Genomic DNA, 16,755 nt, shown 5'->3' with positions numbered 1-16,755 from the left:
TTCCTAGGCATCCATCTTAAGGAAATAATCGATGATACTCCCTAAAATTTAACTACAACAAAATTATAGTAAATATAGGTGGTCAGGGTTGCTTTATACCACATTGGTATTTACCCAATTTTTCGTAGACATAGAGAAAACTTTATGTTTTGCACTATACTGAGTTGTGTGTGGATGTATTCCAGATTATTAACTTTGCCAAAGTTTGGCCACTGATTGTAATGTTACTGCATCTCTTATTTAGCCAAGACTGCTAATTGTCCCCGTGACAATTTCCTTCATCATGTCCTAAGTAACAGGTCTTCCTTCCCTAAAGTTTTAGAAGAACTCTTTTTTTCCCAGCATATTATGGAGGTACAAATGTTAAGGTTACATATAATGCCCTTGCCCCCCTCCCCCCTCAAGTCAGAGCCTCAAGTGTGACCATCCCCGAGACGGTGTACATCTCACTCATTATGTATGTATATATCTGTCCCCTCCTCCCCCCCTCACGTGCGCAACACCTGATAAATGTTATTCCTATATGTCCACTTAGGTGCTGATCAGTTAATACCAATTTGCTGGTGAGTACATGTGGTGCTTGTTTTTCCATTCTTGGGCTACTTTGCTTAGTAGAATGGGTTCCAGCTCTATTCAGGAAAATACAAGATGAGCTATATCACCATTGTTTCTTAGAGCTGAATAGTACTCCATGGTTTACATATACCACATTTTATTAATCCACTCATGTATTGATGGACACTTAGGTTGTTTCCACAACTTTGCAATTGTGAATTGTGCTGCTATAAACATTCCAGTGCAGGTGTTTTTTTTTGTAGAGTGTCATTTGTTCTTTTGGGTAGATGCCCAGTAGTGGGATTGCTGGATCAAATGGTAGATCTACTTGTATCACTTTAAGGTATCTCCATATTGCTTTCCACAGAGGTTGAATTAGTTTGCTGTCCCACCAGCAGTGTAGGAGTGTCCCTGTCTCTCTGCATCCATGCCAACATTTATTGTTTTGGGACTTTTTGATAAAGGCCATTCTCACTGGAGATAAGTGATATCTCATTGTAGTTTTGATTTGCATTTCCCTGCTGATTAGAGATGTTGAGCATTTTTTCATATGTTTGTTTGCCATTATTCTGTCTCCTTTTGAAAAGTTTCTGTTCATGTCCTTTGCCCACTTTTTGATAGGGTTGTTTGATTTTTTTCTTGCTGATTTTCGTAAGTTCTAAATAGATTCTAGTTATCAGCCCCTTACCAGATGTGTAGCATGCGAAAATTTTCTTCCATTCTGTAGGTTGTCTGTTTGCTCTCATGACTGTTTCTTTGGCTGTGCAGAAGCTTTTTAGTTTGATCAGGTCCCATTTATTTATTTTTGTTGCTGCTGTGATTGCTTCTTAAAAGAACTCTTGATCACTCAACTAGAAACTAACATTTCCTGGCCTTCCTTGAAGCCAATTATGCCTACATGTCCAAATTCTTTGCAGTGGAGTGTAAGCAGATATGGTATAATAAAATATAAGAGTATAACAATGGGAAAAGCAAAATATGTCAATATAGATTATTTGGCTTAAATAAAATGATTATCTATTCATACAATTGAGTGGAGTGTACAACTTCTGTATAATTTCTTTAAAAGGGAAATTGTTTGCCTTCTACTTCCTCTTTCCTCACTCCTGTGTTCTAAAACTGAAAGTACAAGAACAACAATCTTCAGAGATGTCAGAGCAACAAAGTAGAAGGCATATGCTTCATGGGGTCCAGGTGCATCCTGATAGCAGAGCTTCCTGAAGTGCTGCCTGAAGAGTTCCCTCCTATGGGGAATGTACTTTTGTGAGATGATGTCCTGTTCCCAGTAGTCCTCTGCCTTAATCATCAGAAGTCCTTTTTGTTCCTCAAGTTCCAGGGCTGTAGACATTCTATGCTTTGTCAGGAGGTTAATCCTCTATCTGGGATTGATTCAAGGAGACTCTCTTAGGATCCTGCCCCAGAGACACTCCTTTTGCACAGACAGCCATTTGGTGAACTTTTAAATAAAGTACAAAATATATATGTAAAAGTGTCCAAATCATAAGTACATAGCTCAATGAAGTTTTACAAAGTAAAACCATTTAACCAGCACTTAAAACAAAACAACAAAAAAGGAAAAACAGAACATTACGAACACTGCAGAATTCCCATTCCAGTCATTACTCAGGACTGCCACTACCCCGAATTCTAACATCACATAGTAGTTTTGCTTATGTTTAGACTCATAAACTGGAATTATACATTGAATATTCTTTTTCTTTCTGGCTTCTTTATGTCAACATTAGGTTTGCAAGATCTATCTATATTGTATGTAGGTGTAATTTGTACATTTCCATTGTTGAATAATATTCCATTGTGTAAATATACAGTTTATTTATACATTTTCCTGATAAATAACATTTGGGTATTTGCTAATCGTTAGCAATTTAAAAAGTGCTATTATGGATATATGTGTAAATGCTGTTTAGTAAACCAATGCATGCATTTTTATTACAGGTATATTTAGAGTGAAATTGCTGGGCCATAGAGTACACATATGCTTACTTTTAATATATTCTGCCAGTTTTCCAAAACAGTAGTACCAGTTCTAGTTATACCACATCCTTGTAAAATAGCTAGTATTTTTGTCTTTATTATTTTAGACATTCTGGCAGGTGGTGACATCACATTTTGGCTATAATTTGCATTTTTCTGTGAACAATGAAGTTTAGCATCTTTTCACAAATTATTGGATATTTGGATTTTCTGTTTTGTGGAGTGCCATTTTTAAGATGTCTGCTCATTTTTCTATTGGATTTTTCTTTTTCTTATTCATTTATAAGAGTTCTTTATACATTTTGGATATAAGTTATTTGTTAGATATATATGTTGCAAATATCTTCTCCCAGTTTGTAGCTTACTTTCTCATTCTTCTAATGCTGTTATGATGAATAGAAGTTTTAAAAAATATATATTAATAAAGTACAATCTACAACATTTTCCATCATGGTTACTGCTTTTTGTGTCCTCTTTAAGAAAATTGCTGGCCGGGCGCTGGTGGCTCACGCCTGTAATCCTAGCACTCTGTGAGGCCGAGGCGGGAGGATCGCTCAAGCTCAGGAGTTCAAAACCAGCCTGAGCAAGAGCGAGACCCCATCTCTACTATAAATAGAAAGAAATTAATTGGACAGCTAACATATATATAGAAAAAAAATTAGCCAGGCATGGTGACACATGCCTGTAGTCCCAGCCACATGGGAGGCTGAGGCAGCAGGATTGCTTGAGCCCAGGAGTTTGAGGTTGCTGTGAGCTAGGCTGATGCCACAGCACTCACTCTAGCCTGGGCAACAAAGTGAGACTCTGTCAAGAAAAGTTTGAGGTTGCTGTGAGCTAGGCTGATGCCACAGCACTCACTCTAGCCTGGGCAACAAAGCGAGACTCTGTCAAGGAAAGAAAGAAAGAAAGAAAGAAAGAAAGAAAGAAAGAGAGAAAGAGAGAAAGAGAGAAAGAGAGAAAGAGAGAAAGAGAGAAAGAGAGAAAGAGAGAAAGAGAGAAAGAGAGAAAGAGAGAAAGAGAGAAAGAGAGAAAGAGAGAAAGAGAGAAAGAGAGAGAGAGAGAGAGAGAGAAAGAAAGAAAGAAAGAGAAAAGAAAGAAAATTGCTTACTCCAATGTCATGACGATGATCTCCTGTGTTTTTCACATTAAAATTACATTTTTACCTTTCCCATTCAGATTTGTGATTCATTGGGGGTTTTCTTGTGCGTGTATTATTTAAGGTGGAGTCAACATACATCTTTTCTCCATATGAATATCTAACTGATCTGGCACCACTTTTTTAATACTTTCCTCCCACTTCATTGAACTGTCATCTTTATCATAAATCAAGTGACTGCATGTGTAGGTATGTTTCACAGGTCCATATAAGATGGATAGATAGAAAGATATATACACATTTTAATCTTTGAGACAGTATCATACTATATTATACTCATAGTATTATGTAAAGTTTTGATATCTAGTAGTGAAGCCTTGGAGCTTTCTTCAACTTCAAAGTATTCTTGGCTATATTTGGCTCTTTGTATTTTCATATACATATTTGAAATCTGTTCATCAACAAAAGATGACCTGCTGATATTTTTACATGGATTGCACTGAATTTATAGATGAACTTGGGTATAACTGTCATCTTTAAAATATTGAGTGCTTAATCCATGATCATGGTAGATCCCCACACTTATTTAGTTCTTCTTTAATGTTTCTTAAAACTATGTACAGGTCTTACAAGTATTTAATTAGATTTATTCACAGATATTTGATTTCTATCAACTTTATTGGACTATAATTTACATAAAATAAGATATGCACCTTTTAACTGTATAGTTCAATGATTTCAACAAATATATTCACCAGTGGAATCACTATCCCATCAAGATACACAACATTTCCCTTAGCTGAGAAAGTTCCATTATGCCCCCCCCCCTGGTTTTTTTTTGAGACAGAGTCTCGTTTTGTTGCACAGGCTAGAGTGAGTGCCTTGGCGTCAACCTAGCTCACAGCAACCTCAAACTTCTAGGCTCAAGCAATCATGCTGCCTCAGCCTCCCAAGTAGCTGGGACTACACGCATGTGCCACCATGCCCGGCTAATTTTTTTTCTATATATATTAGTTGTCCAATTAATTTCTTCCTATTTATAGTAGAGACGGGGGTCTCACTCTTGCTCAGGCTGGTTTCGAACTCCTGACCTCGAGCAATCCGCCCACCTCGGCCTCCCAGAGTGTTAGGATTACAGGCGTGAGCCACAGCACCCGGCCTCATTATGCCCCTTTGTAGTCAGAAAAACCTCCAACCTTCAAGCCAGGCAAACATTGATTTGATCCAACTCATATCAGCACAGATTACTTTTTCCTGTTCTAGAATTTATATAAATGCAGTTATGCAGAGTACACTCTTTTGTGGCTAATATCTTTCCCTAAGCATTTTTCATAATTTTTTTGAGATTCATCTATGCCATTGTTTCTATCAGATTATTCATTTTTTATGCTTAGCAGTGTTTAAAGGAATACAGCACAATTTGTTTATCCATTCACTTATTGATGGACATTTGGATTTTATCCACTTTGGAACTACTATACATGAAATTGTCATAAACATTCCTGTACAAATATTTTCGAGGAAATATGTTTTTATTCTGCTGGGAAAATTTCTAAGAGTGGCATTTCTGAGATATATGGTAAGTATAAGTTTAACTTTTAAAAAAACTGCCAAAAAGTCTTTCAAAGTGGTTGAACTTCTCACCAGCAGTAAATGAGAGTTTTAGTTGTTCAGTATCTTCAGAAGTCAGACTTTTTAACTTTAGCAATTCTAATAGGTGTGCAGTGGTATTTCATCCTGGCTTTATGTTATATTTCCTTGATGATTAATGAGGTTGAACATCTTTTCATTAGCTCATTGGTAATTTGTACATGTACTTTTGTGAAATGTTTAATCAAATGTTTTGATCATTTTTGTTGTATTATTTGCCTTTTATGTTGAGTTTTCAGAGTTCTTTATATATGTTCTGAATTCAAACCCATTGTCAGATAGACATATTGTTAATATTTTCTTCCCGCTTCTTCCCACTTCATTTTCTTAACCATGTCTTTTAAAGGTTAGAAGTTTTTCATTTTGGTAAGTTCAATTTCTCATTTTTTCCCTTTGTGATCTGTTCTTTTCGTGCTCTATCTAACAAATCTTTATCTTCCCAAAGATTGTAAAGTTTTTCTCTCTGTTTTATTCTAGAAGTTTTATAATTTGGGCTTTTATACTTAGGCCTATGATCCCTTTTTAATTAATTTGTATGTAATATAAAGTAAAAGGCAAGATTCCTTTTTTTCTGTAAGAATTTCCAGTTTTTTCAGCTCCATTTGTTAAAAAGACTATACTTTCCCCAATGAATTACCTTGACATCTTTGTCAAAGATGAATTAGCAAACTATATACGGATCTGCTTCTGGACTCTATTCTGTTTCATTGATCTCTATATTATTAATACTCCATCTTAAGTCTTGAAATCATATAACATAATCTTCTAGATCAGTGGGGTTTTTCTTCAAAAATATTTTGTCTATCCCAGGTCCTTTGCATTTCCATATAAATTACGGAGTAAGTTTATCAATTTATGCAAAGATGCTTGCTGGAGTTTTGATTTTGATTGCACTGAATTTATAGACCAATTTGAAGAGATGTGATATCTTAACGGTATTGAATCTCCCACTCCAGAGCCATGGTTTATCTTTTCATATATTTCAGTCTTTAGTTTCTTTCAGCAGTATTTTCTAATTGTGTATAGGTTTTCTTCATGCTTTTGAAATTTATTCCTAAGTATTTCACATTTTTGGAAGCTACCATAAGCGATTTATTTTTACATTTCAATTTTCAATTGTTTATTAGTAGTATATAGGGATATAGTTGAGTTTTGTATATTTATCTTATAACTGCAGTCCTCCTAAATTCAATTTTTACTCCTATAGTAAATTTGTTGTAGATTTCTTTGGGTTTTCTGAATACATAATTATTTGATCTGCAAATAAAGACATACTTATTACCATTTGAATCAGAAATTTGTGAAGTAGGTTTTATTTCTTTTTTTTGTTTGTTTTTTGTATTTTTAGTTCCGAAAATCGAACAAGGCTCTGTTGTACTACATACTCATTGGCTCACTTCATGGAAGGGCTTCATGTGTCCAGGGGCCCTTTATAAGGGGAGCCATCAGCTGCCCTGTCCTCTTCCAAGTTCTAAAAAAGGAGCTGCCTGTAGAGTCTATATTTATATAATGACTTAGCAGAACAGACAGGTGGTTGAGATTTTTTCCCCCAACTTTAATCCTGTTTTTCAAATAAAACTATTTTTTCCTTTTAAAAGAAGTATATTGAAGTTTTGTTTAATATAAAAAATAAAACAGAAAGGTATTAAGAATGAGAAAAATCCACTCCTTAGGACTCTTCCTAACACACCTCTTCTATGCATTTTAGGATTGGTAGCAGAGAGGACAGCAGACAGAAGGAGGTGCATTCTGGGAGCAGAAGAGAGGGAGAGGAAGTCCCCAGAGAAGTGGAAATGGCCAACACCCCGCCCCAAGAAGATACTGCCCTTACCTGTAATGCAGATAAAGGTCCACTAACCCACAAAGAAGGGAAGGTGACAGGGCCTGGCCCAGGGATGTTAAAATGGACTTGGGGTGAGGATGCGGGGCGGACCTGGCCAACAAGCCCCGCCTGGCTTGGTAGGAGGGGCCAAAGGCCGGGGGCGGGGCTGCTGGCGGTGACAGCAGCCTCACGTGACCGGCCAGCGCTGACTCGCGCCTCACTCTGGTATCGGACCCGCTGTCGCTGTCTCCCTTCTCAGCGGCTGTACCTGCGCCCGGTGGCCCTAACGGTGTGCGGGCTAGGGGCGGCCCCGAAAGCAGGAGGCGGCGGGGGAGCAGGTAAGGGACCCGGAGGTGGTCCCTGGGGTTGGCGTGGGAGAACGGCCCCTGTCTGAGGACCCCAACCCCCGGGGGTCCGGCTGCCCCGCGGCGGAGACGCCGCAGGTTGGCGACTACAGTCCCTAACCCCTCACGCGGGCCTACCGAAGATGGCAGGCCTTTCGTGTGCGGAGGGGCGCACGGTCCCGCAGGAGCAGGTGGTTCCTGAGGCTTCGACCCTTTGGAAACACCTGCCTTCGCCAACGACGCCAGCTTTTCCTACATCCCGCCCCGCCCCCGTCCTTCTTGGCGCAGAAAATGGTGGGCTGCGCGCGGGGCGGGGCGGGCGCCGGGAGACGCGGGGCGCGGGCGGCGACGAGGGGGGGAGGGAAGGGGCCGGGAGCGCTCGGCTGCAGCAGCCCCCGCGCCCCCGACCCCGGGTGTCTGCAGGTCTGCGGGACCAAGTGTCGCAGCGGCGCACCTCGCAGCGAGGATCGGAAGGAGGAGGAGACTGCGAGGATAGGCCCAGGTCGGTGCGGGGACAGGGGGGGTGCGGGGGAGGAATGTGCGGAAAGCCCAGTGTGAGACCCCAACCCTCGTCGCCCCCCCCCCCACACCCCCGCCCTCGTCATCCCCGTCCTCCATTTTGGTGCCTGCAGAGGCCTGGACGCGGATCTGCAGGGAAAATGGTGGGCTTCGCGGGAGGGAGGGGCTCGGAGGGGGCCCCTAGAGGGCGCGCGGGGCCTCTCAGGTGGGAAAGGAAATTCTCGAAAGGCCTTTGCAGCGCAGGGCTCTGAATTGTGAAAGGTGCGTAGTAGGGCCTCTGTCCTCGGTGCTGATCCGTCCACCTTTTCTCTCTCTCGTCTCCTAGGAGTAATGGAGTCCAAAGAGGAACAAGTGGTAGAAAATCTCAACATGGAAAGTGCCAACCCGGAAAATGAAGAAAAGGAAGAAAAGGAGCAAGCTGCTAATAAAGGGAAGCCCTTGGCCCTCCCTCTGGGAGCTGGGGAACACTGTGTGCCTAGAGGGAATCGTAGGCGGTTCCGTGTTAGGCAGCCCATCCTGCATTATAGATGGGAGGTAATGCATAAGCTTGGAGAGCCACAGGCAAGGATGAGAGAAGAGAATATGGAGAGGATTGGGGAGGAGATGAGACAGCTGATGGAAAAGCTGAGGGAAAAGCAGCTGAGTCATAGTCTGCGGGCAGTTAGCACTGACCCCCCTCACCATGAGCACCATGATGAGTTTTGCCTTATGCCCTGAATCTTGATGTTTTCCCTGAAGTTAATAGGGAGACCCCTGCTTCCTAAACTTGCATATTTGTGATGTACCTTTGTTGTAAACCTTTTGATGTTACTGGTTTCATGTGGGTCTCCTATTAACAGCTTCTAATCAATGTTGTGTTTTTGACCCAGTTTGTAAGTTTCTGTCAGCAGGGGAGTTTACCTATTGCATGGAAAGATACCCATTATATATTGTGAAGTTAATAAAGCAGTTTAAAAAAGCATTCTCTGTATTCTTTTTACACTTCACATCTTATATTTATATGAACATAAATAGTCATTTATATAAAGTAAATAGTGTTTATCTCTTTGTGGTAGAATTGTGAGGGATTTTTATTTTCTTTCTGCTCATCTATACCTTCGTATTTTTCAAAACAGAACACAATACTTATATATGACTACCTTACAAAAGAAATGTGAACACTTAATAAACACTTATGATAGAATCTCAATTTTACCTTACCCCTGGGATATCTTATTTAGAAATATAAGATAATGAGAAGAGACCCATCTCTTTAAAGATCATTATATTTATCAGTAAGATGAAGATAATAATCACTTTTCAGGGCAGCTTTGTGGACCTGATGAGGTCATAAGTTTGCGAGCTTCCCCCAAGTTCTTGTTCCCAGTGACACATATGACCCAACCCTTTAGATATTCCCCTCAGTTATTAGAGCAAGTTTCTAAGGCAAGGTCTTCCCTATACTCAAAAGTCTAGTGGGCTAAATAGTAGGTAGGTTCTTCCATTCCTCTGTTGCTGTGCCCCATTCCCATCCTCTCCCCTGGGCGTTGCTCTATCTGCTAGATCTTGCTGCCCACACTGGCCCCACCACTGTAGATGTTCAGGAATCTTCAAGGTAAGAAGGTCCCACTGATTTCTCTGGGACTTCCAGTGAGTGAATCCTTGTTCTCCAAAGGTGTGGAAAAATCCCCTCTCCCCATTTAGCTTCATGGAAAGACCTTGTCTGTCTAGTTCTTTCCTTAGGGGTAGTTCTCTTCCAGGAACTTCAGTTCAGGCTACATAAGATGTCCCAGTTCAGACTACACAAGATGTGTGAGAGAACACAGCTCACTTTGAATCTGAGACCGTCCCACCTCATACCAGCCCACATACACCTGAAACCTATGAATGTATAGAATTTTGTTATCCTTTATTGAATTGGATACCAGGAGATCATGTCAGTGAATCAGTGGATATCCAAATGTGAGGTTCTTTATGAGAAATCCATGGGAGGATGATTGGGGTTAAGTGTCCCAATAGAACTTGGGGAAAAAGCCCCCCTCAGTTTGTGCTAAACAGATGAAATACACACATTTTGTATATGAAGACAATCTTATGGAAGTAAACTTAAAAGTTCTGATTGTAGAACAGGAGTTAGCAAATAGCCCATGGGCCAAATCTGTCCCAGTGCCTATTTTTTGGCCTATAACTAAGAATGATTTTTACATTTTTTAATGGTTGAAAAAATTAAGAATATTTTATGATGCAAAAATATATGAAATTCAAATTTTGGTGTCCATAAATAAAGCTTTATTGGAACATAGGTATGTTTACTCATTTAAATATTGCCTATGGCTGTTTTTGCACTACAGGGAAAGAGTCAAGTAGCTGTGAAAGAGACAGTATGACCTGCTTGCAAAGACTAAATGTTTTTTTATCTTGTCCTAACAGAAAAAGTTTGCCACCCTGTGCTCTAGAATTTAACATTGCAATAGCACTTACAAAACCAAAGGGAAAAAGTGGATAGGCAGGTAAAAAGGTCATGTAGCATCACAAACTCCAGACATCTTGAATCAGATGCCTAGGTAATTCCATAGCCCCTCTTCCTCTTGGAGGCACTTGAGACACAGGGCACATTCATGCAAGACAGAAGTTTATACAGAGAAAGGCTGGAGTAGAAGGGGTAGAAGAATGGATGAACAGCAAGGCTTATACCCTGCCAGACATTTTACTCCTGGTTGCCAATGTTAGCATGAGCTTCAGTGGGGAAAAAAAGGGGTCTGCCTGTACTGACCTAAATGTATTCAGCAGTTCCTTCATAAAGAGAAATGAAGCTCACACGTGAATTGACAGCATATCCACAATAGAAGGTTAGACACACAAATGCCCAGAAAAATATGTACCTCTTCCACATCCAGGCAGAGCCAAATTGTCCTGTCAGTTTCTCAGAGAAAGTTGGGTTTAGGATTCTAGTCTATGGAAAGAGTCCTCTGCTAACCTGTTTTTCTTGGCTCTTAACAGAGTGGTTGTGTCCAAAGGGGCATCTGAAAAAGTAGCATGTGAGTGCTCAGGCTCCTCATAAAATGAGCAAAAGGCAATAGAGAGCAAGGCATAAGATTCCCTTAAGGGGAGAAGCCATATCTAAGGTTCTGGACGCATTTGCCTATATATCATTTCTTTCTGTTATGTGGTAAGCATCATTTTCTGCTTCAATGTGGACATTCTTCACAAAAGAAATAAGACAAATTCTTCCCATAAAAGCCTAAAAATTCTGACAAAGAGCAGGCAGTGAGATTGGGGAGTTTGCTTTGGTTCTTAAAAAAAAAAAAAGATGTTCAGAAAGAAGGTTTGAGATGTAGATATGGTAGTCCCAGGCATTCCTTGACTTGTGGCAGCATAACTCCTATATCTGCTTCTCCTATCTGTGTCTTTCTGTGTATCCTTTTCATCTCTTATAAAGATATGCTCCTTGGATTTAGGGACCACCCTAATATAATATGATCTCATCCCAATCCTTAATTACATCTGCAAAAACTAATTTCCAAATAAGGTCAATAAAGTCACATTCTGAGGTTCTGGATGGACATAGATTTGGGAGGGAAATATTCAACTCATTACAAGCAATGAATAGCCAGATTAAAATTTAAAACAATATAATTTATAATAACACCAAAAATATGAAATACTTTGGGATGAATTTGACAAAAGATGTGCAAGGTTTGCACACTGAAAAATACAAAACATTGATGACATAAATTAAATCCCAGAAGTTTTTTATAGCAATCGATAACCTGATTCTAAAATTTATATCAAAATACCCAAAAGACTGAGAATAGCCAAAACAACTTGAAAAGAAGAATATTTTAGAGGACTTTCATTATTTTATTGCAAGACTTACTATATAAAGGTACTGTAATCAAAACAGTGTTCATAGCTCACTGTAACCCTGCAGTATTTATCAGCATAAATATAGACCAATTGATCAATGGAACAGAATAAAAAGTGAAGAAATAGACCCACACATATATGCCAATTGATTTTTGACAAAGATTCCAAGGTAATTCAATGGAGCGCAGGCATTCATTTCAACAATTGGTGTTGAAACAAATGGATTGCCAGTTTCAATAACAATAATAATAATTAGAAGAACTATGTTTCACATCATATAAAAATTGGGATCAAAGCATATCATAGACCTATATGTAATAGATAAAACAAAGTTATTAGAAAAAAAACATAGGAGAAATTCTCATTGACCTTTAGTTGGTAAAACATTTTAAATTAGAACTCAAAAACATAAACTCTAACAAAAACATAAATCAATATGTTGGATTTTATCAAAGTTTAAAGTTTTTTTCTCTTCAAAGGACAATGTTGATTCTCAGAGATGGATAAAGATGAATTGGTAGGAATCCCATAGCTCCTCCCTACAACAATAAATAAGGACACATGTTAAGAGAGTACAAGTGACTTGCTTGAAAGCCACATAGCTAAGAAGCTGTAGGGCCACAGCCAGACCTGAGCTGGACCGGAACTTATTCAACAGCAAAAACCTGACATTCAGTCTTCTAGTTCTAGACAAAATGGAGTAACCTCATCCCTTCCATGCCTTCCCTCTTACAACTAAAAACCTGTAGATGTAACACAACAAACAAGCCTAGGAAGACTCTGAAAGGTGGGAAGAAGTAGACGGACTAGGAACCTTAAGGAATGACATAGCAGTGAGTTCCCTTGGTTTTCTTATTGTCTCCCACATATATCCTGAATAGGACATTGCAGAAACCTCTTATCAGGAGCATCCAACCATCACAAACAAGAAAGGCTTCAAGAAAAAAAGTTCCTTCTAGCCAATGACCAAGAAAATGGTTATTTAACAGAAAAAATTTTTGGCAATAACTACCCTACTCCAGAAAAATGCAAACAGAAAAGCTCTTTCCCAAACTTGCAGTTTCAGGTGGAGTAAGAGGGAACTAACTTTCCATCTCACTCCACACCTCACCACTTGGAAACTCTCTGACTCCACAGCCCAGATACTATTGGAAAGACTGAAAGGAAGCCAGTCTTCCATCTTTGGCCAAGGGTATGCAGGAAGTGCTCCAATTACCTCTCCAGGGTAGTGTCAGAGGGGTCCAGTGGCAAGCAGAGCCTCTACTCCTACCCAACAGCAACTAGATTTAACAAAGCTACGCAAGGTGAGACTAGTCATTATAGGGTTTCACCCCCTCCTCAGTTCAGCAGGGTCTAGCGGGGAGCTAAGTCTGGGCCTCCATCTGGTATCAAGGAGTCATTCAATAGGGTGGGAGGTGGAGCCAATTAGCACTGGCTTCCCTCCTTCCTCTCCTCTGGTGTGAGTGGTGCCAGACGGGAAGTTGAGTTTCTGCTCGCACCCTACAGCAGCAAAGGGGTGTTGGTCAGCCTACTACTGGCACCTTCCTTTGTGGCAGCTGAGCCCAGCAAAGAGCTGATCTTAAACCCCTAATGAGAGGCAACAAGGCAATGACAGTTGGTGCCCCACTTTAATCAGAAAAGAGTCAGCAGAGCTAAAGGAGGAGCTGAACTTCCACCCCACATATCTGCAATGATGCAGTGTGAGCCAGCCCTGCACTTTGCTGGGGTAAAGTCAGCAGAGCCCAGGGAGAAGTTGAACATATACACCCACCCATTGTTCATGCTACACTTTAACAGGGGAACTGCCTGCTTAAAAATAAAATCAAATAGGCTACATTATCTCATAATATCCAAAACACCCAGAATATGATCAAACCTGTACACAAATGTTCAAAGCAACTTTATTTGTAATAGCCAAAGACTAAATACAACCCATATATTCTCCCATAGGTGAATGATTAAACAATCTGTGGTACATCCATGTCATGGACTATATTACTTAGCACTAAAAAGTAATGAACTATGATGCACATAACAATTGGATGAATCTCAAAGAAATTATACTGTTAAGAAAAATCTCAAATAGTACGTTATTATTCCATTAATAAAACATTCTTGAAATGACACAAATATAGGGATGGAGTACAGTTTAGTGGTTGGCAGAGGTTAGGAGGAGAGAAAGGAGAGAAGGTGACTGTGGTTATAAAAGGGTAGGACCCAGAATGGCTGTGATGGATCTTAACTGTGGTGGTAGTCATACAAATCTACACATCTGAGAAAATTGCATAAAGCTAAATACATACATACATGTGCAAATGAGTGCATGTAAAAGTGGTGAAATCTGATAATGGATTGCAGTTATGTCACTTTCTTGGTTGTGATATTGTACTATATTTATGCAAATGTTACCATTGAGGGAAACTAGGCAAATGGTACAATGAACAGCTCTATATCATTCCTTTTTGTTTAATAACAACTTTATTAAGATATAATGCACATACCATATTATTCACTTATATAAAGTATACAATTCAATACTTTTTGTACAAATCTGTACAACCAAAATCACAATAAATTTTAAAACATTTTCATCACCTCAAAAAGAAACCCCATATTCTTTAGGTATGACCCCTACCTCCTACAACCATGAAGTCCTAACCAACCGCTAATCTACTCTCTTTCTCTATGGATTTGCCAATTCTGGACATTTACTATGCATAGAATTAGGTAATAAACCCATTTTCACAGACTTATTGGTCATTTGTATATCTTTTTTTAAACTGACTATTGAGATCCTTTGAAACATGTTTGTTTTTTCTTTCACTTTACTTTGTATTGTAGTAAAATATACATAATGTTTGACATTTTAGCCACTTTTAAGTATATAGTTTAGTGGCATTAAATACATTCATATGGTTGTGCAACCATCATCACTATATATATATTTAGGACTTTTTCATCATCCCAAACTGAACAATCCAACTCCCTGAATGTTGAAGAAATTCTAAATCTTAAAAGGAATGCTACAAGGACTGATGCTGATGCAGACAAAGAGTGGTAGCTGGAAGATGCTGTCTGTTAGTTCCTGCTAGTTGGATTTCTGTCCTTACTGGGTCTAGTTCTTCTGATTGTCCCTCCATTCTTTGAGATAACCATGTCACCATTTCACTTTTCTCCCTATATTATCCTGATGATTTGATTTTCTATATAATCCTACAAATACACACTAAGGACAAAAGATTATTTTATTCTGGAAATATTGTTGGTTTCTGAAAAAAAAAAACCCTTTCTTCAAGTTGTACCTAGTATATAGGGGCTATTTTGTGTAGTAATAATAAAATACATGATCATATTTTGTGATGTGGAAGTGATTACTCTCTGTGAAAAATATCAAAGCTTGAGGCAGGGCAACCAGCAAGCAGGTTGCTACAGTATTATAGAAAACAAATATGATGGTGACCTAAACCTGGGGAGACAGTGAGAATAAAAAAAAGTGGACTGAAGAGATATTAAGAAGGAACAGTCAGCAGGCCTTGGCAATTGATTGGATGTTGGGAGTAAGATAGAGTGAGGGATGATACCCCGTTTTCTTGATTTGGCAACAGAATGGATCTTTGTGCAATTTATTTATATAGCAGATGGAAAATGAGGGATCATGCTGCAAATTGGAGGGGGAGATATTTTTTTAAAAGGGGGATATGATGAAACCAATTTTGGAACTGTTGAGATTGAAGTGCCCTTGTGACGTCCACAAGAAGAGGTACAGTGGAGAACTGGATAAAGGCCTGGGGGTCTGAAGAAAGAGGTTTGGGCTGGAGATATGGAGTTGCATGTCCTCATCACTAGGATGACAGGGAAAACTATGGAATTTAGTGAGATCAGCCAGAGAACATGGAGACAGAATTCCAGCATTAGGGAAGCAATATAGCTCAGGTGCTAAGAGCCAGCTTGCAATCTGTCAGACCCAGCCAGGTCCACATCCTTTCTCTGTCCCTTACTAGCTGTGTGATCTCAGGCAAATCCTTCAAACTCTTTGTGCCTCATTTTTTAAATCTGTGACAGGGAGATAATCATTGAACCCACATCACTGGGATGTTATGAGGATTTCATGAAGATATTTATGTATAAAAAAAAGTACAGGCCGGGCGTGGTGGCTCACGCCTATAATCCTAGCACTTTGGGAGGCCCAGGAGGGCGGATTGCTCAAGGTCAGGAGTTCGAAACCAGCCTGTGCGAGACCCCGTCTCTACCAAAAATAGAAATAAATTAATTGACCAACTAAAAATATATATACAAAAAATTAGCCGGGCATGGTGGCGCATGCCTGTAGTCCCAGCTACTCAGGAGGCTGAGGCAGTAGGATCGCTGAGCCCCGGAGATTGAGGTTGCTGTGAGCCAGGCTAATGCCACGGCACTCACTCTAGCCTGGGCAACAAAGTGAGACTCTGTCTCAAAAAAAAAAAAAAAAAAAAAAAGTACAGAGTAAGGGTTTTATAACTTGTAGTCCTAGTGATCAATAAACATTTCTTATGTTAGCAAGAAGACTGCTATTGGTTAACTAATCAATAAAAATATTAAGTTCTTTATGTGAGCATGCTCAACACTGACTGCTATTCCTTTTCAACTGTTCACTCAGCTCACCAAGGCAGGGGAACCACAGGGACACTGAGCCCCAAACTGACATGTTTTAACAGTGAAGTGTGAATTTGTATGGATTTTTCCCTTGTGCTGTATGTGCACTGGTACTTATTAGATGGCCAGCACATATTTTGCTAAGAGAATGAATGAATATATTTGTGCACTGTTTAGGATATATTTCACAACAACTGTGTATTACTTTTGATGTCAAAAGAAAATAAACAGAATAATGGCAGGGAAAATGGCAGAGTAGGGAACTCCAAGGACCTGTCCTTCCATAGAAACACTGG

At 39.6% G+C, this 16,755-nt stretch overlaps 1 protein-coding gene across 1 annotated transcript; it reads left to right on the top strand.

Annotated features, from left to right (window-relative positions):
* Positions 1-7,298: 7,298 nt before the first annotated feature.
* On the top strand, positions 7,299-8,942 carry LOC105884200 (protein BEX1). Its single transcript, XM_012787921.2, has 3 exons — positions 7,299-7,456; positions 7,886-7,964; positions 8,307-8,942. The coding sequence occupies exon 3, from the start codon at positions 8,312-8,314 to the stop codon at positions 8,696-8,698; it is 387 nt and encodes a 128-aa protein (XP_012643375.2). The 5' UTR covers positions 7,299-7,456; positions 7,886-7,964; positions 8,307-8,311; the 3' UTR covers positions 8,699-8,942.
* Positions 8,943-16,755: the final 7,813 nt, after the last annotated feature.

The sequence above is a fragment of the Microcebus murinus genome, chromosome X (genome assembly GCF_040939455.1).
Source record: "Microcebus murinus isolate Inina chromosome X, M.murinus_Inina_mat1.0, whole genome shotgun sequence".
In the NCBI taxonomy this organism is placed as follows: domain Eukaryota; kingdom Metazoa; phylum Chordata; class Mammalia; order Primates; family Cheirogaleidae; genus Microcebus; species Microcebus murinus.
This window is presented reverse-complemented; position numbering and strand designations above follow the sequence as displayed.

Excerpts from the sequence above, each read along its gene's own strand:
- LOC105884200 (XM_012787921.2), top strand. The coding sequence starts at position 8,312 with ATGGAGTCCAAAGAGGAACAAGTGGTAGAAAATCTCAACATGGAAAGT.